The sequence below is a fragment of the Mauremys mutica genome, unplaced genomic scaffold (genome assembly GCF_020497125.1).
Source record: "Mauremys mutica isolate MM-2020 ecotype Southern unplaced genomic scaffold, ASM2049712v1 Super-Scaffold_277, whole genome shotgun sequence".
Taxonomy (NCBI): Eukaryota; Metazoa; Chordata; order Testudines; family Geoemydidae; genus Mauremys; species Mauremys mutica.
Genome location: NW_025423355.1, coordinates 382,349 through 401,628, shown reverse-complemented (window position 1 = coordinate 401,628; position 19,280 = coordinate 382,349). Strand labels below are relative to the sequence as shown.

The 19,280-nt window shown below is 66.6% G+C and overlaps 1 protein-coding gene across 3 annotated transcripts in view; it reads right to left on the bottom strand.

Moving 5' to 3' along the window:
- The window catches only part of DNAH2 (dynein axonemal heavy chain 2), a 105,150-nt gene that overhangs the window by 33,979 nt on the left and 51,891 nt on the right, over window positions 1–19,280 (bottom strand). For all 3 annotated transcript variants that reach the window (XR_006576173.1, XM_045001463.1, XM_045001464.1), the window contains exons 36-49: window positions 16,913–17,016; window positions 16,214–16,403; window positions 15,821–16,001; window positions 15,485–15,612; window positions 14,999–15,151; window positions 14,773–14,898; window positions 13,154–13,372; window positions 12,904–13,021; window positions 10,747–10,883; window positions 10,520–10,657; window positions 9,850–10,008; window positions 8,002–8,154; window positions 7,643–7,734; window positions 2,251–2,449 (exon numbers count right to left, since the gene is read on the bottom strand). Coding sequence is in view for 2 of the 3 variants with exons in the window: in XM_045001463.1 (XP_044857398.1) it covers window positions 2,251–2,449; window positions 7,643–7,734; window positions 8,002–8,154; window positions 9,850–10,008; window positions 10,520–10,657; window positions 10,747–10,883; window positions 12,904–13,021; window positions 13,154–13,372; window positions 14,773–14,898; window positions 14,999–15,151; window positions 15,485–15,612; window positions 15,821–16,001; window positions 16,214–16,403; window positions 16,913–17,016 (2,097 nt within the window). In the remaining variant the exon portion in view is untranslated. The remainder of the gene's footprint in view (window positions 1–2,250; window positions 2,450–7,642; window positions 7,735–8,001; window positions 8,155–9,849; window positions 10,009–10,519; window positions 10,658–10,746; window positions 10,884–12,903; window positions 13,022–13,153; window positions 13,373–14,772; window positions 14,899–14,998; window positions 15,152–15,484; window positions 15,613–15,820; window positions 16,002–16,213; window positions 16,404–16,912; window positions 17,017–19,280) is intronic.

The window sequence follows — 19,280 nt, the reverse complement described above, 5'->3', positions numbered from 1 at the left end:
CAGCCCCACCCAGGGCTCAGCCCTTTGCCGCGGGCCACCCGCCCAGCCTCCCCCCATCGGCCGGCGACCACCTGGCACCCGCCCAGCTCCCCCTGCCGGCCGGCGACCACCCAGCACCCGCCCCGCCTCCCCCCGCTGGCTGGCGACTGCCCAGCACCCGCCCAGCCACCAATGACTGCCCGGCACCCGCCCAGCCTCCTCCTGCCGGCCGGCGACCGCCCGGCACCAGCCCAGCAACTGCCCAGCTCCCCCTGCCGGCCGGTGACCACCCGGCACCCGCCCCGCCTCCCCCTGCCGGCCGGCGACCACCCGGCACCCGCCCCGCCTCCCCCTGCCGGCCGGCGACCACCCGGCACCCGCCCCGCCTCCCCCTGCCGGGCGGCGACCACCCTGCACCCGCCCAGCCTCCCCCTGCCGGCCGGCGACCGCCCGGCACCAGCCCAGCCTCCCCCTGCCGGCCGGCGACCGCCCGGCACCAGCCCAGCAACTGCCCAGCTCCCCCTGCCGGCCGGCGACCACCCGGCACCCGCCCCGCCTCCCCCTGCCGGCCGGCGACCACCCGGCACCCGCCCCGCCTCCCCCTGCCGGCCGGCGACCACCCAGCACCCGCCCCGCCTCCCCCCGCCGGCCGGCGACCGCCTGGCACGCGCCCAGCCACCAATGACTGCCCAGCACCCGCCCAGCCTCCCCCTGCCGGCCGGCGACCACCCGGCACCCGCCCAGCTCCCCCTGCCGGCCAGCAACTGCCCGACACCCGCCCAGCGACCGCCCGGCACCCGCCCAGCCTCCCCCTGCCGGCCAGCGACCACCCGGCACCAGCCCAGCAACTGCCCAGCTCCCCCTGCCGGCCAGCAACTGCCCGACACCCGCCCAGCGACCGCCCGGCACCCGCCCAGCCACCAATGACTGCCCGGCACCAGCCCCGCCTCCCACTGCCGGCCGGCAACTGCCCGACACCCGCCCAGCGACCGCCCGGCACCCGCCCAGCCACCAATGACTGCCCGGCACCCACCCAGTCTCCCCCTGCCAGCCAATGACTGCCCGTCACCCGCACCGGGGGATCTCCGTGGCCCTGCCCCCCTGGCCCGGCACCGGGGGGGATCTCCGTGGCCCTGCCCCCCTGGCCCGGCACCGGGGGGATCTCTGTGGCCCTGCCCCCTGGCCCGGCACCGGGAGATCTCCGTGGCCCTGCCCCCTGGCCCGGCACCGGGGGATCTCTGTGGCCCTGCCCCCTGGCCCGGCACCGGGAGATCTCCGTGGCCCTGCCCCCTGGCCCGGCACCGGGGGATCTCCGTGGCCCTGCCCCCCGGCCCGGCACCGGGGGGATCTCCGTGGCCCTGCCCCCTGGCCCGGCACCGGGGGGATCTCCGTGGCCCTGCCCCCCTGGCCCGGCACTGGGGGATCTCCGTGGCCCTGCCCCCTGGCCCGGCACCGGGGGGATCTCCGTGGCCCTGCCCCCTGGCCCGGCACCGGGGGATCTCCGTGGCCCTGCCCCCCTGGCCCGGCACCGGGGGGATCTCCGTGGCCCTGCCCCCTGGCCCGGCACCGGGGGGATCTCCGTGGCCCTGCCCCCTGGCCCGGCACCGGGGGATCTCCGTGGCCCTGCCCCCCTGACCCGGCACCGGGGGATCTCCGTGGCCCTACCCCCCTGGCCCGGCACCGGGGGGATCTCCGTGGCCCTGCCCCCTGGCCCGGCACCGGGGGATCTCCGTGGCCCTGCCCCCTGGCCCGGCACCGGGGGATCTCCGTGGCCCTGCCCCCCTGGCCCGGCACCGGGGGGATCTCCGTGGCCCTGCCCCCCTGGCCCGGCACCGGGGGATCTCCGTGGCCCTGCCCCCCTGGCCCGGCACCGGGGGGATCTCCGTGGCCCTGCCCCCTGGCCCGGCACCGGGGGATCTCCGTGGCCCTGCCCCCTGGCCCGGCACCGGGGGATCTCCGTGGCCCTGCCCCCCTGGCCCGGCACCGGGGGGATCTCCGTGGCCCTGCCCCCTGGCCCGGCACCGGGGGATCTCCGTGGCCCTGCCCCCCTGGCCCGGCACCGGGGGGATCTCCGTGGCCCTGCCCCCTGGCCCGGCACCGGGGGATCTCCGTGGCCCTGCCCCCCTGGCCCGGCACCGGGGGATCTCCGTGGCCCTGCCCCCTGGCCCGGCACCGGGGGATCTCCGTGGCCCTGCCCCCTGGCCCGGCACCGGGGGATCTCCGTGGCCCTGCCCCCTGGCCCGGCACCGGGGGATCTCCGTGGCCCGTTACCTGCGCCGACATGTTGACGGTCAGCACGGCCCACTTGGTGTTGTCCAGGGACTGCAGCACGCTCTGGGCGATGGACGTCTTCCCGGTGCCGACCGGGCCCACGAGCAGCACCGGGTTCTGATGGGCCACCAGGGCGTTGACCAGGTAGTTGTAGCGAACCGTGTCCACCGTGGGGACGATGATCTTATAGAAGGGGGCGCTGGGGGGGCAGACGGGGGCGTCAGCCCGAGGGATCATCGCTGGACCAGACCAATGGCCCCACAGCCCGTCCCCTGCATCGGGCCAACGGCCCCATCCAGCCCCATAGCCCGTCCCCTGCATCAGGCCAACGGCCCCATCCAGCCCCATAGCCCGTCCCCTGCATCAGGCCAACTTCCAGCCCCACAGCCCGTCCCCTGCATCAGGCCAACGGCCCCATCCAGCCCCATAGCCCGTCCCCTGCATCAGGCCAACTTCCAGCCCCACAGCCCGTTCCCTGCATCAGGCCAACGGGCGCTTCCAGCCCCACAGCCCGTCCCCTGCATCAGGCCAACGGCTCCATCCAGCCCCATAGCCCGTCCCCTGGATAAGGCCAACGGCCCCATCCAGCCCCATAGCCCGTCCCCTGGATCAGGCCAACGGCCCCATCCAGCCCCATAGCCCGTCCCCTGCATCAGGCCAACAGCCCCATCCGGCCCCATAGCCCGTCCCCTGGATCAGGCCAACGGCCCCATCCGGCCCCATAGCCCGTCCCCTGCATCAGGCCAACAGCCCCATCCGGCCCCATAGCCCGTCCCCTGGATCAGGCCAACGGCCCCATCCAGCCCCATAGCCCGTCCCCTGCGTCAGGCCAACGGCCCCATCCAGCCCCATAGCCCGTCCCCTGCGTCAGGCCAACGGCCCCATCCAGCCCCATAGCCCGTCCCCTGCGTCAGGCCAACGGCCCCATCCAGCCCCATAGCCCGTCCCCTGCATCAGGCCAACAGCCCCATCCGGCCCCATAGCCCGTCCCCTGCATCGGGCCAACAGCCCCATCCAGCCCCACAGCCCGTCCCCTGCATCAGGCCAACTTCCAGCCCCACAGCCCGTCCCCTGCATTGGGCCAACGGCCCCATCCAGCCCCACAGCCCGTCCCCTGCATCAGCCCTGGATCCCGCCCCGGTGACACTGCCCCCATATTCTTCCCAGTGCTCCCATGATGACATCGTCATGCGAGAGGCCACTGGGGAGGCGCTGGGCTGCCGAGTAGCATTATCCTGTTTGCAGCGAGTAGGATTGTTGTATCTGAAGTTGGGAATATTGCCCATGTCTGTGCACTGCCGGCGAGGTGTGAAGGAGTAGGAAGCACAGACTGTCTGGGCGGGGGAGGGGAGAGCCAGAGGTTTAGGTGAAGATGCAGGAATTCAACTGTGAGCTGAGCTTGGCCTGGGGGAGGGGAGATGACACCTCTGGCCAGGGGAGACAAAGGAAAGGAGCTGAGGAAAGAGGAGGGGCCGGAGGGAATGGGCAGACGAGTGCTGGCTGGAGAACAGAGGGGAGGCAGGGAGACCGAGCTCTGATCCCCAAGGGGGGGGCTGTGGGGCCCCCCAAGATGGACCTATCCGGGGGATCCGGTTATCTGTGCCTGCAAGACCTGTGTTGGACTGTGTTCCTGTCGTCTAAATAAACCTTCTGCTTTACTGGCTGGCTGAGAGTCCTGATGAATCTGCAGGGAGTGCGGGGGTGCAGGACCTGACTCCCCCACACTCCGTGACAACTGGTGGCAGCGGTGGGATCAGCGGCACCCCGTGGACGGCGCTTCCTGCAGTAAGTGACTGGGGAGCAGTAAAACGAAGGGGCGATTCACCCCTGGGCGAGTGTGACCAGCGAGAAGGACTTTGCAGTAACAGGGTCCCCCGGGGGATCACAGCGAGCGATCCCAGGGGCGGAGGAGTCTGCAGCTCGACCCTGGCAGAGAGGTGGTGAGCTCAAGGACTGGCACACTAGGGGTCCCCCTGGAACCCGTGGGGAGCGGCGAGCACCCCAGCCTGCGAGTGGCCAGCAGGAAGATGTATTCCCAGAAGCGCAAGTGTGAGCTGGTGGAGCTGTGCAAGCAGAGGGGGCTGCGCCATGGGAAGCTCACCAAGGCCCAGCTGATTGCCCGGCTGGAGGAGAGAGATCGCAGGGATGAACCGGTCCCTATCTCTGAGGGAAGCAGCCGGGCAGATGCAGCGCAGGCACCAGTGTCTGTCCCCGCTGGGAGTGGTCAGCCGGCCGCTGAGGGCGTCCCGAGACCCCCCACCCCTAGGCCTAGAGGGAGGGGGAGGAGGAGCCCAGCTACGGAGGGCACCGTGACCCCCCCGGCCAGCAGGGGGTCGTCCCGGCGACGCTCGGCCTCCGTGGAGCGCAGGCGGCTGGACTTGGAGAGAGAGATCAAACTGAAGGAGATGGAGATGGAGGACCGGCAGAAGCAACGGGAATACGATGAGAGGGAGAAGGAGAAGCAGCGCAGTCATGAGCTGGCCATGGCCCAGCTGAACAACAGGGAGGCCCCGGCTGCGGTGAGTGAGGGGGGGCCCAAGCCTACAAAGAGCTTCGGTAAGAGCTTCCTGGCCCCGCGTAAGGAGGGGGAGGACATAGACACCTTCCTGACGGCCTTTGAGAATGCCTGCGAGCTGCACCAGGTGGACCCTGCAGACAGGATCCGGTGCCTCACCCCCTTACTGGACTCCACCGCCGTGGAGGTGTACAGCCGAATGAGAGGGGAGGAGGCGCGGGACTACAACCTGTTCAAAGAGGCCCTGCTCCGCGAGTTTGGGCTGACCCCGGAGATGTACCGGAAGAGGTTCCGGGGTCAACGTAAGACCCGGGAGGTCACATACCTGCAACTGGTCAACCGGGCGCAGGGGTACGCCCGCAAGTGGACGGCTGGGGCCCAAACTAGAGAGGACCTGCTTGACCTAGTCGTACTGGAGCACCTGTATGCGCAGTGCCCATCCGACCTGAAGCAGTGGCTGATGGACCGGAAGCCGGAGAACCCGCAGCATGCAGGCCGGCTGGCCGACCAATACATGGACAGTCGGGCGGCGGATGGCAGGGAGGCGTCTCGAAGGAGCAGGTCTGCCTCAACGCAGAGAGAGAGTCACCATGGGACCTCCCAGAAGGAGCCGAGGGAGAGCCCCCACCAAAGGGAAGCATCTGGCGTCAGGTCCAGCCGTCCCACTCGAGGGGACCCACGAGACATGGGCTGCTATCAATGTGGCCAACCGGGCCACGTACGGGGCCAGTGCCCCAAGCTCCGGGACAAACTGAGCAGACCAACCCCACACTGGGTCAACTTGGTAGAGACCCAGCCGGATGAGGGGCAGCGTTCGCAGGAAAGGGGGGTGGGCCGCGTACCCCCTGCGAAGGAGGGAGGGGGGCCCCGGGTGGACCCCTCCGAGGGGCTGGATGCTCCCAGCCCTGAGTTTGGGGTTTACAGGGTGGGCACGGGACTACCCCTCCGGAGCGAGTGCCTTGTTCCCCTGGAGGTAGACGGGAAGGAGGTCACTGGGTACTGGGATACGGGCGCAGAGGTGACGCTGGCCCGGCCGCAGGTGGTGGGCCCAGATCGGATGGTGCCCAACACCTACCTGAACCTGAGGGGTGTGATCGGGACCCCATTCAAGGTGCCTGTAGCGAGGGTGCACCTAAAGTGGGGGGACAAGGAGGGCCTCAAGGACGTGGGGGTGCACCCACATTTGCCCACGGAGGTGTTAATGGGGGGGGACCTCGAGGACTGGCCAAGTAACACCCAGGGTACCCTGTCCGTGAACCGTAGTCAGGGTCGACGCAGGGCTCTGCACCCTGACCCCGGGGAACGTACTCTGGCCGAGACACCGGACCCTGACCCGGTAGGGAGGGAACGCCCAGGGACAGGGCTCAGAGAGGCTGTGGCCCCAGACCCAGCCGGGGAGAGAGAGCAGATCCCCGTCCCTGCCCCAGCGGCTGAGTACCAGGCCGCGGTGCGGGAAGACCCCTCCTTGCGGAGGATAAGGGACCTGGCCAACCTCGGGGGGGGACAGACCATGGGACGAGGTGGCCGGAAAAGGTTCCTGTGGGAGAAGGGGCTCCTGTACCGAGAATGGGCTCCCCCAGGGAAGATGGAGTCAGGAGGGATCAGGAGGCAGCTGGTGGCACCCCAGGAGTATCGCCGCCAGCTGCTGTGCCAGGCCCATGACATGTCCCCCTCAGGGCACCAGGGAGCCTGGCGTACCCAGCAGAGGCTGCTGCAGAACTATTACTGGCCTGGGGTCTTTGCCCATGTCCGGCAGCACTGCCGCTCCTGTGACGTCTGCCAGAGGGGGAGGAAGGCCCGGGACAGGGGGGAGATGGGTGTAAGGCCCGGGCCCCGCCCCGAGGAGCCTGTCCAGAGGGGGGCCAGGGTCAGGAGGGGGGCTCTGAACCGAGAGAGCCTGAATCACAGCCCCCCAGACTGGAACGTGGGGGGAAGGCCCCAGCCCCGTGTGCACCCCAGGGGTACTGGGGTGGGGAGAGGGCGCGGGCGGCATAAGGTTGTTGGTGGGTCCGAACTTCCCCGGGGCACTGGCTGGAGTGACCCCGCTCAGTTCAGTCTCGGAGGGGGGAGAGGTGTGAAGGAGTAGGAAGCACAGACTGTCTGGGCGGGGGAGGGGAGAGCCAGAGGTTTAGGTGAAGATGCAGGAATTCAACTGTGAGCTGAGCTTGGCCTGGGGGAGGGGAGATGACACCTCTGGCCAGGGGAGACAAAGGAAAGGAGCTGAGGAAAGAGGAGGGGCCGGAGGGAATGGGCAGACGAGTGCTGGCTGGAGAACAGAGGGGAGGCAGGGAGACCGAGCTCTGATCCCCAAGGGGGGGGCTGTGGGGCCCCCCAAGATGGACCTATCCGGGGGATCCGGTTATCTGTACCTGCAAGACCTGTGTTGGACTGTGTTCCTGTCGTCTAAATAAACCTTCTGCTTTACTGGCTGGCTGAGAGTCCTGATGAATCTGCAGGGAGTGCGGGGGTGCAGGACCTGACTCCCCCACACTCCGTGACACGAGGCGACACCCGCGGGACGCCCACTAGCCAAGCTCCTGTCCCTCTGGACACCGGGCGGGGAGTGGGCCATTCGGAAAACCAACAGGCCTTAGGAGACGCTTATCTCCCGCCCCGTGAACGCTCAGCGGCTCCAGGTCTAGCTCCAGCCGGTGTCAGCCGGGTGCCGCACCGGTCGGTCCTGGGGCCGGTTTTGTTCCACACTTTATTAACGATCCGGATGAGGGGACCCTGAGCTGTTTGCTATCCCCTAGAATCACTTACAATCTCTCGTTTGTGGAGACCCCCAGCGCGCGCTTCTCCCCCCAGCTTCGGACCCCCACTTCTCCTGCTCCGGCCCCAGCCCCCCATCTCGGCCCCCGGTGGCCAGTTACTCACTTGGATGGGTACCTCCACATTTTGGGCAGCTTGTCCTCAAACGAGGCCCAGTTCTTCCTCTTGGGGTCGACGAAATACTCGTAGACGGTGTCCTGGAGGGAGCAGGGAGAGCCCGTGAGGGGCCCGGGACAGGAGCCGGAGCCGGGGCCCATCAAGGGGATCAGGGCTACGGAGGGCTTGAGGTGTCAATGCCGTGAAGAGAGACGGGAGCGGGGCAGGAATGAGAGGAAATGACATGGAGCTGCTCACCCCCTCTTCCCTTCCCCTGTTGGCCATTCCCCTCCCATCACCCTCTTGGCTCAGCACCCCCGTCCCTCTGGGCTCCCCCGGGCCCACAGAGAGGGAGACGCGCCAGGGACCTTGTTGGGGAAGGAGCCTTCCATCTCTCGCAGGTAGCTGTCAATCTTCTTCCTGCCCTCCTCGTCCACCGCCGCGCACACGGACCAGATCATGCTGAAGATGAAGTACATTTCCACCACCGTCGTGTAGTTCTCGCCGTCTGCTGGGTTCACCTGGAGAGCAAGAGATGGGGACCTCGCGCTGAGCTGGCTTTCTAACCTTACCCCAGGCTACCAGAGCATTCCCCACCAACACGCATTGACACACCCGGAACATAGGGTGACACGGCAAGAAGTGTTCTATAGTGATGTGATGTACTCGGAACATCACGCTGGACAATGGAAGCGTTCTAGGTTGATGTATCCGGAACATCAGGCTGCACAATGGGAGCGTTCTAGGTTGATGTATCCAGAACATCAGGCTGCACAATGGCAGCGTTCTAGGTTGATGTATCCGGAACATCAGGCTGCACAATGGGAGCGTTCTAGGTTGACAAAACCAGAATGTCAGGTTGTACCTTTGGGCACATTCTATGTTGATGTACCTGGAACATCAGCCTGCATGATGGGAGTGTTCTAGGCTATCATACCCAGAACATCAGGCTACACAATGGGAGCGTTCTAGGTTGATGTATCCAGAACATCAGGCTGCACAATCGGAGTGTTCTAGGTTGACAAAACCAGAACGTCAGGTTGTACAATGGGCACATTCTATGTTGATGTACCTGGAACATCAGCCGGCATGATGGGAGTGTTCTAGGCTATCATACCCAGCACATCAGGCTGCACAATGGGAGCGTTCTAGGCTGACATACCCTGGAATATAAGGCTGCACCATGGGAACATTCTAGGCTGACGTACCTGGAACATCAGGCTGCACACTGGGAGCGTTGTACGTTGATGTACCCAGAACGTCAGGCTATACAATGGGCACATTCTGTTGATGTACCTGGAACATCAGCCTCCATGATGGGAGTGCTCTAGGCTGACATACCCAGAACATCAGGCTGCAGTGGGAGCGTTCTAGACTGATTTAACCAGAACATCAAGCCGCACCATGGGAGTGTTCTAGGCTGTCATACCGGGAACATCAGCCTGCATGATGGGAGTGTTCTGGGCTGATACAGCTGGGATGTAAGGCTGCATGATGAGTGTTCTAGGTTGGCATACCCATACCCCGAACCCTTAAATCAGCAGCTATGATGGGTGAGTTGTAGGTTGATACACCCAGAGCCTTTAAGCTCTGTGAATTTCTTCTCTCCCTACATGGTACTTGTGTCTCCTCCAAGCTCAGGAGGCTTTGCTGGTCAATGGTGCCAGAACATAAGACTAGAACATCAGAACGGCCGTACCGGGGCAGACCAAAGGTCCATCCAGCCCAGTACCTGTCTTCCGACAGCGGCCAATGCCAGGTGCCCCAGAGGGAGTGAACCTAACAGGTCATGATCACGTGATCTCTCTCCCGCCATCCATCTCCACCCCCTGACGAACAGAGGCTGGGGACACCATTCCTTACCCAGCCTGGCTACTATGGACCTAACCTCCATGGATGTCTTGCCCTGGCAGTCAGGCGTGACGAGAACACAGAGAGGCTGAGAAACAAGGGGGTGCCAGAGCACTGGCTACTAGGGACGATTTGCTACCGAAACCCCCTGCTCTGGATTCCGAGGGTCGGCGTCCCAGTCCCCCACAGCTGGGTACCTCTGCTGACTGGTTTACGCCGGTGGGGTCACAGTCACGGGGCGGAGCTCCGGCTGATTACCACGCCCAGACACAGAGGGGCGCCAGGCGTGAAAGCCCCCTGCTCTGAGCGACGGGCGGAAAGGCAGCCAATGAGAGCGCGAGGGCGGGCTCCCGCCCGCCACCTACCCCGTTCTCTGGGGTGGCCAGAGCAGAGAAGAGCCGGCAGAGCGACACGACGCCGCTGTACTCGGGGATGGGGACCAGCTCCGCGCAGTTCTCCTTCTTGAACGTCAGCATCTTGTCGACGAACTTGTCGAACATTCGCTGCAGGGTTTCCGCCTCCCCCTGAGGAGTGAGGGACCCAGAGCAAAGCTCCCGCGCGGCAGGGCTGGGCTGGGCTATTCCGCTCCTGGGCTCCCCCCACGGCTCAGCCGGTGCCCCCCACGCCCTCCCCCAGCTCCAGCCCTGGGCTCCCCCCGGCTCAGCCGGCGCCCCTCACGCCCTCCCCCAGCTCCAGCCCTGGGCTCCCCCCGGCTCAGCCGGTGCCCCCCACGCCCTCCCCCAGCTCCAGCCCTGGGCTCCCGCCGGCTCAGCCGGTGCCCCCCACGCCCTCCCCCAGCTCCAGCCCTGGGCTCCCCCCGGCTCTGCCGACCTGCAGCTCCAGCCCTGGGCTCCCCCCGGCTCTGCCGACCTGCAGCTCCAGCCCTGGGCTCCCCCTGGCTCTGCCAACCCGCAGCTCCAGCGCTGGGCTCTGCCGATGCCCCTCGGCCCAAATCCGCCACCCCTCCTCCCTGCAGCAGAGGGGAGAGCGCCCCCTGCTGAGCCCCTGCGCCATTCCCTCCGCCCGCCCGGGGACCTTGGGGCACTTCTCGATCCAGGAGTGGACGTAGGGTTTCCAGCCCAGGTCGCTGTAGTCCGTGTAGACCATCCCGCAGCGGGAGACGGTGGCGGGCGAGGCCACCGCTAGGTTCTCCACCTCGAAGAGCAGCGAGACCTGGAGAAGGGACAGGATCAGTGGGGGTGGCTCGGGGCAGCCCCCGGCCGGCCCAGGTGCTCGGGGCAGCCCCCGGGGGGGCGACTTGCCTGCTCGGGCATGGAGATCCGCTCCCCGTTGATCAGGGTCAGCACTTTGTTGTCGTCCATGACCGAGTTCATGCTCTCGATCCACAGGGTGTCCACCGGCCCGTCAAACAGGATCCACTTCTCATCGGGCTTCTCGTCTGGCGGGACCGGGAGAGCAGGGGAAGCCCCCTCAGCGCTCGGGGAGCTCCCCACCCGTGCCCCAAAGCTCGGCCTTCCAGCCCTCTCTGCCCCCCGCCCCCGATCCGCGCCCACTGCCCTCAGGGTGCCCTCGGGCCTCCGACAGCAGCGCCCGGTGCTGGGAGAGGAGATGGGCATGTGCCATCCAGGGACGGAACGGGGGCTGCGGGTCGGGAGTGAGGGGCACCGGCAGGGCTGGGGGGGGGCAGGGACTGCGGGTCGGGAGTGACGGGCACCGGCAGGGCTGGGGGGGGCAGGGGCTGCAGGTCGGGAGTGACGGGCACCGGCAGGGCTGGGCTAGCAGGGGCTGCGGGTCAGGAGTGAGGGGCACCGGCAGGGCTGGGCTAGCAGGGGCTGCGGGTCAGGAGTGAGGGGCACCGGCAGAGCTGGTGGGGGCAGGGCCGGGCTGGCAGGGGCTGCGGGTCGGGAGTGAGGGGCACCGGCGGAGCTGTGGGGGGCAGGGCTGGGCTGGCAGGGGCTGCGGGTCGGGAGTGAGGGGCACCAGCAGGGCTGGGGGGGCAGGGCCGGGCTGGCAGGGGCTGCGGGTCGGGAGTGAGGGGCACCGGCAGGGCTGGGGGGGCAGGGCCGGGCTGGCAGGGGCTGCGGGTCGGGAGTGAGGGGCACCAGCAGGGCTGGGGGGGCAGGGCTGGGCTGGCAGGGGCTGCGGGTCGGGAGTGAGGGGCACCGGCAGGGCTGGGGGGCAGGGCTGGGGGGCAGGGGCTGCGGGTCGGGAGTGAGGGGCACCGGCACAGCTGGGGGGCAGGGATGGGCTGGCAGGGGCTGCGGGTCGGGAGTGAGGGGCACCGGCAGGGCTGGGGGGCAGGGGCTGCGGGTCGGTCGGGAGTGAGGGGCACCGGCAGGGCTGGGGGGCAGGGGCTGCGGGTCGGGAGTGAGGGGCACCGGCAGGGCTGGGGGGCAGGGGCTGTGGGTCGGGAGTGAGGGGCACTGGCAGGGCTGGGGGGCAGGGCTGGGCTGGCAGGGGGCTGCGGGTCGGGAGTGAGGGGCACCGGCAGGGCTGGCAGGGGGCTGCGGGTCGGGATTGAGGGGCACCGGCAGGGCTGGGCTGGCAGGGGCTGTGGGTCGGGAGTGAGGGGCTCCAGCAGGGCTGGGGGGCAGGGGCTGTGGGTCGGGAGTGAGGGGCACTGGCAGGGCTGGGGGGCAGGGGCTGCGGGTCGGGAGTGAGGGGCACCGGCAGGGCTGGGGGGCAGGGGCTGTGGGTCGGGAGTGAGGGGCACCGGCAGGGCTGGGGGGCAGGGGCTGTGGGTCGAGAGGGGCACACACACACTGCCACACTTAACCGAGACTCAGTGGCACCTCGCCCGGGCATCACATGTCAATTGGCGCAAGAGCCCTGGCGGGCACCGGCCCATCCCCCTTCCCCGGCGCTGAGCCAGCCAGTGCCCCCGGCTGCGCTCCCGCCGCCTGTCACCTCGCTGTCATCCTCAATTACCAGCGATATTGGGGTCAGGCCGCGCCCCCCCCGTCTCCTAGTAACGGCAGAGCTCTCTCACATGCCACCGCTGCCTGGCACGCACCCGCCACCCGCTCCGGCGGGCACACCGAATCTCCCGGGCTCCCGCGGGGACACCCGGCCACAAGCCATCAGACCGGGGGTCGCCGAGTAGCCGTGCATGGCAGGGGCACCCCCTACGCGGCGCCGGTGGGTACGGCCTGGCATCTAGTGCCCATGCAGCACGGCACGCCGGGCCCGGGGCACAGCTCCCCACGGGGCACGGCTGAGAGCACCTCCCCGCCCCGCGCTGTTTGCAGAATGCTGGTGCCAACCGGCCGGCACGCTCCGGGGGCACCCGGCGCCCGGGCACGGGCCAGTCTCCCAGAGAGGGGCCGGCCAGCGGAGAGTGGAAGAGACATGCCAGAGTGAGGAGCAGAAACCAGCACACGGGCACAGCCCCCCTCTGCCCAGTCCTATGGGCCCTGCCCCCGGGCACTGCCCCCCCTCTGGCTGGCGCCGGCGGGTACCTGCGCAGGCCGCCCGCATGACGCTGGACAGGATGCCGTCCGTCCACTCGCCGGTGCTGAGGTCGTACTCGCCGTAGAGCTCGCCCAGGGACACGGCCTTGGGGTTCAGGGGGAACTCCTGCCGGGCCCAGCGCCAGCCGGAGGGCAGAGGAGAGAACCAGTCAGAGGGGGCGGGAAGCCAGGGACCCCCGCCCAGCCCCCCCCCCCCGGCTCCCAGCCCCCTGCCCCGCCCCGGCGCCCACCCACTGACCCGGACGAGGTTGTAGGCGGCGTCCCCGCTCCGGCACAGGGCGGCCATGCTGGCCTGCAGGGTGCGCCAGGTGACGGTCTTGCCGCTGCCCGTGGTGCCCACGATCATGGTGGAGTGCCGGGAGTTCTTGGTCTCGTACAGCTGGATGACCTTGGTGATGGTGAAGGGCGTCACCTGCAGCCCCATCGCCTTCAGCTCCAGCTCGATGGCTTCCTTCAGCTGCACAGACAGGGCCCGGCCTGGGGTGACGGGCCCCGGGCACGGAGCGGGGAGCGGCCCACTCTGAGCTCCCCGCCCAGACCAGGAGAGAACCCAGGAGTCCTGGCCCCCAGCCCGCCTGCTCTAACCCCTAGCCCCCGCTCCCCTCCCAGAGCCGGGGAGAGAACCCAGGAGTCCTGGCTCCCAGCCCCCCCTGCTCTAACCCCTAGCCCCCGCTCCCCTCCCAGAGCCGGGGAGAGAACCCAGGAGTCCTGGCTCCCAGCCCACCTGCTCTAACCCACCAGCCCCCACTGCCCTCCCAGAGCCGGGGAGAGAACCCAGGAGTCCTGGCTCCCAGCCCCCCCTGCTCTAACCACCAGCCCCCACTCCGCTCCCAGAGCCAGGGAGAGAACCCAGGAGTCCTGGCCCCCAGCCCCCCCCCCCCGCTCTAACCCACCAGCCCCCACTCTACTCCCAGAGCCAGGGAGAGAACCCAGGAGTCCTGGCTCCCGGCCCCGCCTGCTCTAACCCACCAGCCCCCCCACCCCTCGCAGAGCCGGGGAGAGAACCCAGGAGTCCTGGCCCCCAGCCCCGCCCCCCTGCTCTAACCCACCAGCCCCCACTCTGCTCCCAGAGCCAGGGAGAGAACCCAGGAGTCCTGGCTCCCAGCCCCCCTACTCTAACCCCTAGACCCCGCTCCCCTCCCAGAGCCGGGGAAAGAACCCAGGAGTCCTGGCTCCCAGCCCCCCTACCCTAACCTAACCCCTACACCCATCCCAGAGCCAGGGAGAGAACCCAGAAGTCCTGGCTCCCAGCCCCCCTGCTCTGACCCACCAGCCCCCCCTCCGCTCCCAGAGCCAGGGAGAGAACCCAGGAGTCCTGGCTTCCAGCCCCCCTGCTCCGACCCACCAGCCCCCACTCCCCTCCCAGAGCCAGGGAGAGAACCCAGGAGTCCTGGCCCCCAGCCCGCCTGCTCTAACCCCTAGCCCCCGCTCCCCTCCCAGAGCCAGGGAGAGAACCCAGGAGTCCTGGCCCCCAGCCCCCCCCCGCTCTAACCCACCAGCCCCCACTTCCCTCCCAGAGCCGGGGAGAGAACCCAGGAGTCCTGGCCCCCAGCGCCCCCTGCTCTAACCCACCAGCCCCCACTCCCCTCCCAGAGCCGGGGAGAGAACCCAGGAGTCCTGGCTCCCAGCCTCCCCGCTCTAACCCACCAGCCCCCGCTCCCCTCCCAGAGCCAGGGAGAGAACCCAGGAGTCCTGGCTCCCAGCCTCCCCGCTCTAACCACTACCCCCTGCTCCCGTCCCCGAGCTGGGAACAAAACCTAGGCGTCCCCTCGGCAGTGCAGCCCCTCGGCACTAGAGGGCGCGTGGCTCCAGCCCCGGGGGAAGGGGCCCAGCGGAGGGCCGGGCCGGCTCGCTGACCTTCCCGTAGTCAATGACGGGCGACTCGATGCCCGGGAAGAGGTCCTGGACGATGCCGTTGAAGAGGGGCACGTCGACGGAGGCGAGCTTGGCGATATTCATGTCCTTCATGGCCATGAGCAGGATCTGAAAGCCACCGGGAGAGCCGGGTGAGCCGGGCCCCTCGGGGCGCTGGGGATCCGGCGGGCACCCCGACGGCATCGCTCCCCACCCGGGGGCCCCTCACCTCTTCGTCGGTGATGTCGGGGTGCACCCGGCGCTTCTTCCCGGCGTAGCGGAGCAGCGAGGTCAGCGCCCGCAGCCCGAAGTCGTAGTGGTCCTGCTTGGAGAGCTGCTGCACGGCCAGCGAGTAGAGCGTGTAGACCTTCTTCGCCAGGAGCTGGGACGGAGGGGAGCCCGTCAGCGCGGGGCGGGGCGCGGCAGCCAGGGGCGCCATTGCGGGGGGCCAGGGCAGCAGACTTCGGAGAACCCCCAGCTCCCCCCGCCTGCCGTCCCCCGACCCCTGGAGCCATGCCACAGCCAGGACCCCCAAGAGCAGAAACTCCCCTCACCCTGGCCAGCTGGTCCCCCAACCTTGGGGCCAGATGGGAGCCCAGGCCACCCAGATGGGAAGGGCCCCGTGTCCCGTTCCCTGAGCCCGCTGGGCCTGGACCCACGAGCGCTCCCAGCCAGGGCGACTCCCTGAGCCCCGCGGCCCCAGGCCCGCGAGTACCTTACAGTTGCTGAACCCTTCTCCGAAGAGGATGATCTCTGCGATGAGCGTGGAGTCCGGCACCACCATGGAGATGGGGCGGAACATGGACTTGAGGTTGTCGGGCAGCTCCGTCCGTCCGGCGTAACCTGCCCCAGGGCACCCGGCAGCACGTTAGCCCCGGGCCCCCTGCCATCTCCGCCCCGCTCCCTTTACCCCAACCCTGAGCCGAGGCCCCTGCATAGGGACCGGCTGGTCTTGGGTTCTTCCCTAGTGGCCACGTGGTGCCCATCGGAGCTCCTGCCACGCCCGAGCCAGCGAGAGGGACCGTTCCGTGGGCACGGCCGGGTCTCCCACCTGGGTTCATGGTGATGAAGATGCCGCAGGACCACACCAGCTTGATCTTATGGCCTTCAAAGATGAAGGAGGTCATGTTGGCGGCCAAGGCCGAGAGGATGGAGAGGATCTGCTGGGCCACCACCGACAGCACCTCGATGTTGATGCGGTTGAACTCGTCAAAGCAGCCCCAGGCGCCTGTCTGCGGGGTGAGAGCAGAAAAGGGGGGGGTGGGGGCTGCCACCGACAGGTTCCTCCCATTCACACCCAACCGCCTCGGAGAGGGAGTGGGATCTAGTGGTTAGAACGTGGGGGGCCAGCAGCCAGGGCTCCCGGGTTCCATCCCCAGCTCTGGGAGGGGAGTGGGTCTGGGAGTCCCAGCTCTGGAGCCAGCGCAGTGGCCTGACCCCTTACCTGAGCCAGGCCCGAGTACATGCGCCCCATGGATTTATAGTCCAGGCCTTCGGAGCAGTTCACGACAATCACATACATGCCAAGGGCCTTCCCCAGGTCTTTCACCGTCTCCGTTTTCCCCGTGCCGGCAGGGCCCTTGGGAGACCCTCCCCGGTGGAGGTGCAGGGCGGTGGTCAGGGTTATATAGCACCTGGAAAGAGGGCGGGGAGCAGGAATCAATCTCCCTGCGTTCCCCAGCCCGCCCCCGGGCCGTCCTCTGTGGGGTCTCCTCTCTCCATCCCTCCGATGTCCACTCGGCTCTTCTGCCCACCCAGCCGCTCTGCCTCTGGGAACAGACCTCAGCTGACGTCCAAGCAAGGGGGCAGGGATGGTTTGAGCATTGGCCGGCTAAACCCAGGGTGGTGAGTTCAATCCCTGAGGGGGCCACTTAGGGATCTGGGGCAAAAATCTGTGTGGGGATTGGTCCTGCTTTGAGCAGGGGGTGGGACTAGATCCCTCCTGAGGCCCCTTCCCACCCTGCTCTATGATAAGCTCCTGTGGCACTTTCCTCAGGAGCGGTTTCACTGTCAGGGATCAAGCCATCACCTTAACGTAGCCAATGAGCTCTAGGTGCCTCCTGGGATCCCCGACCTCCCAGCGCGCCCCGGGGGGGCTGCCGACCGCACCGGGGCGGCAGGGGCTGGGCGCACCGCGCTGTACCTGTCGGTGAGCGGCGTGATGACCAAGCGGCCGGAGTTCCCCAGGTACTCGTAGCCGTAGGGGAACTGGGTGTTGGTCTGCCTGATGACACAGTCGTCCAGATCCTGCCGGGGGAAATAGAGCCATGCGGCAAGTGGAGGTGGGGCTGCAGAGTTCCCAGCTCCACATCCCGTGCTGAGCCCACTGGCGGAGACCCCGGGCATCGAGACCCAGAGCAGGCCTGGCTCCTCCAGCCCCCCAGGGCAGTCCTGTCCCATACAATCTAGTCCCGGGGACTCGGTCTCAAGCCACGGAGCTCCCCGCAGGTCCTGCCCGGTGAAGAAAAAGGCCCAAGTAGGCCCATGGAATCGTGGAGGTAAATGCGCGGCTCCGCAGGTGGTGCCGGAGAGACGGCTTTGGAGTCTCCGACCACGGGATGCTGTCCCAGGAAGAAGGACTGCTAGGAAGAGATGGGCTCCACCTAACGAAGAGCATCTAACCTAGTGAGCAGGACTTTCAACTCGGTTCACCAGGGATGGTGACCTAAGCCCAGAGGGAAGTGGGATACCAGGAGGAGGGTGCAACAAGGGAGGCCTCCTGATTCATACTGAGAAAGCAGGACAATCGGCGAGTTATCTTAGGTGCCTGTTCACGGGCGCAAGAGGCCTGGGAAACAAGAAGAATTGGACGTCCCGGCACAATCAAGGACTCTGATGCGACTGGAATAACAGACTTGGTGGGGTCACTCACAGGACTGGAGCACTGTCAGGGACGGGTATGAACTGTTCAGGAAGGACAAGGATTGCTCAGAGCTCCAGTGTGAAACTGGAGAAAAACCTGTTGAGAGTCTTTGGGTTCAGTTTAGAGGCGAGAGCAACAAGGGTGATGTCGTGGCGGGCGTCTGCTATAGACCACCAGACCAGGAGGAGGAGGTGGACCAGGCTTTCTTTGGACAACTCACTGAAGTTTCCAGATCACGGGCCCTGGTTCTCCTGGGGACTTCAATCCCCCTGACATCGGCTGGGAGAGCAATACAGCGGCGCACAGACAATCCAGGAAGTTTTTGGAGGGTGTTGGGGACAATTTCCTGGTGCAAGTGCTGGAGGAACCAACCATGGGCCGTGCTCCTCTTGACCTGCTCCTCACAAACAGGGAAGAATTGCTAGGGGAAGTAGAAGTGAGTGGCAACCTGGGCAGCAGTGACCATGAGATGGTCGAGTTCAGGATCCTGACAAAAGCAGCAGAATCCGGACCCTGGACTTCAGAAAAGCAGATTTTGACTCCCTCAGAGAGCTGATGGGCAGGATCCCCTGGGAGAATAACGTGAGGGGGAAGGAGTCCGGGAGAGCTGGCTGTATTTTAAAGAAGCCTTATCGAGGACACAGGAACAAATCATGCCGATGTGCAGAAAGAACAGCAAATATGGCAGGCGACCAGCTTGGCTTAACAGTGAAATCTTCGGTGAGCTTAAACACAAAAAAGGAAGCTTACAAGAAGTGGAAACTTGGCCACATGACTAGGGAGGAGTATAAAAATATTGCTCGAGCATCAGGAAGGCCAAAGCACATCTGGAGTTGCAGCTAGCCAGGGATGTGAAGAGTAACAAGAAGGGATTCTACAGGTACGTTAGCAACAAGAAGAAGGTCACGGAAAGTGTGGGCCCCTTGCCGAATCTTCTTCCAAACAGAAGATGTGGAAAAAGCTGAAGTGCTCAATGCTCTTTTGGCCTCGGTCTTCACAGACAAGGGCAGCTCCCAGACGGCTGCACTGGGCAGCACAATATGGGGAGGAGGTGAGCAGACCTTACTGGTGAAAGAACAGGTTAAGGACTATTTAGAAAAGCTGGACGTGCACAAGTCCATGGGGCCGGATGCGCTGCATCCGACGGTGCTGAGGGAGTTGGCCGATGTGATTGCAGAGCCACTGGCCATTAACTCTGAAAACTCCTGGCGATTGAGGGAGGTCCTAGATACTGGAAAAAGGCTAATGTGGTGCCCATGTTTAAAAAAGGGAAGAAGGAGAATCCAGGGAATTACAGGCCAGTCAGCCTCACCTCAGTCCCCGGAAAAATCATGGAGCAGGACCTCAAGGAATCCATTTTGAAGCACCTGAAGGAGAGGAAGGTGATCAGGAACAGTCAGCATGGATTCACCAAGGGCAAGTCATGCCTGACTAACCTAATTGCCTTCTATGAGGAGATAACCGGCTCTGTGGATGAGGGGAAAGCAGTGGACGTGTTATTCCTTGACTTTAGCAAAGCTTTTGATACAGTCTCCCACAGTATTCTTGCCGGCAAGTTAAAGAAGTCTGGGCTGGATGAATGGACTATAAGGTGGATAGAAAGCTGGCTAGATCGTCAGGCTCAATGGGTAGTGACCAACGGCTCCAT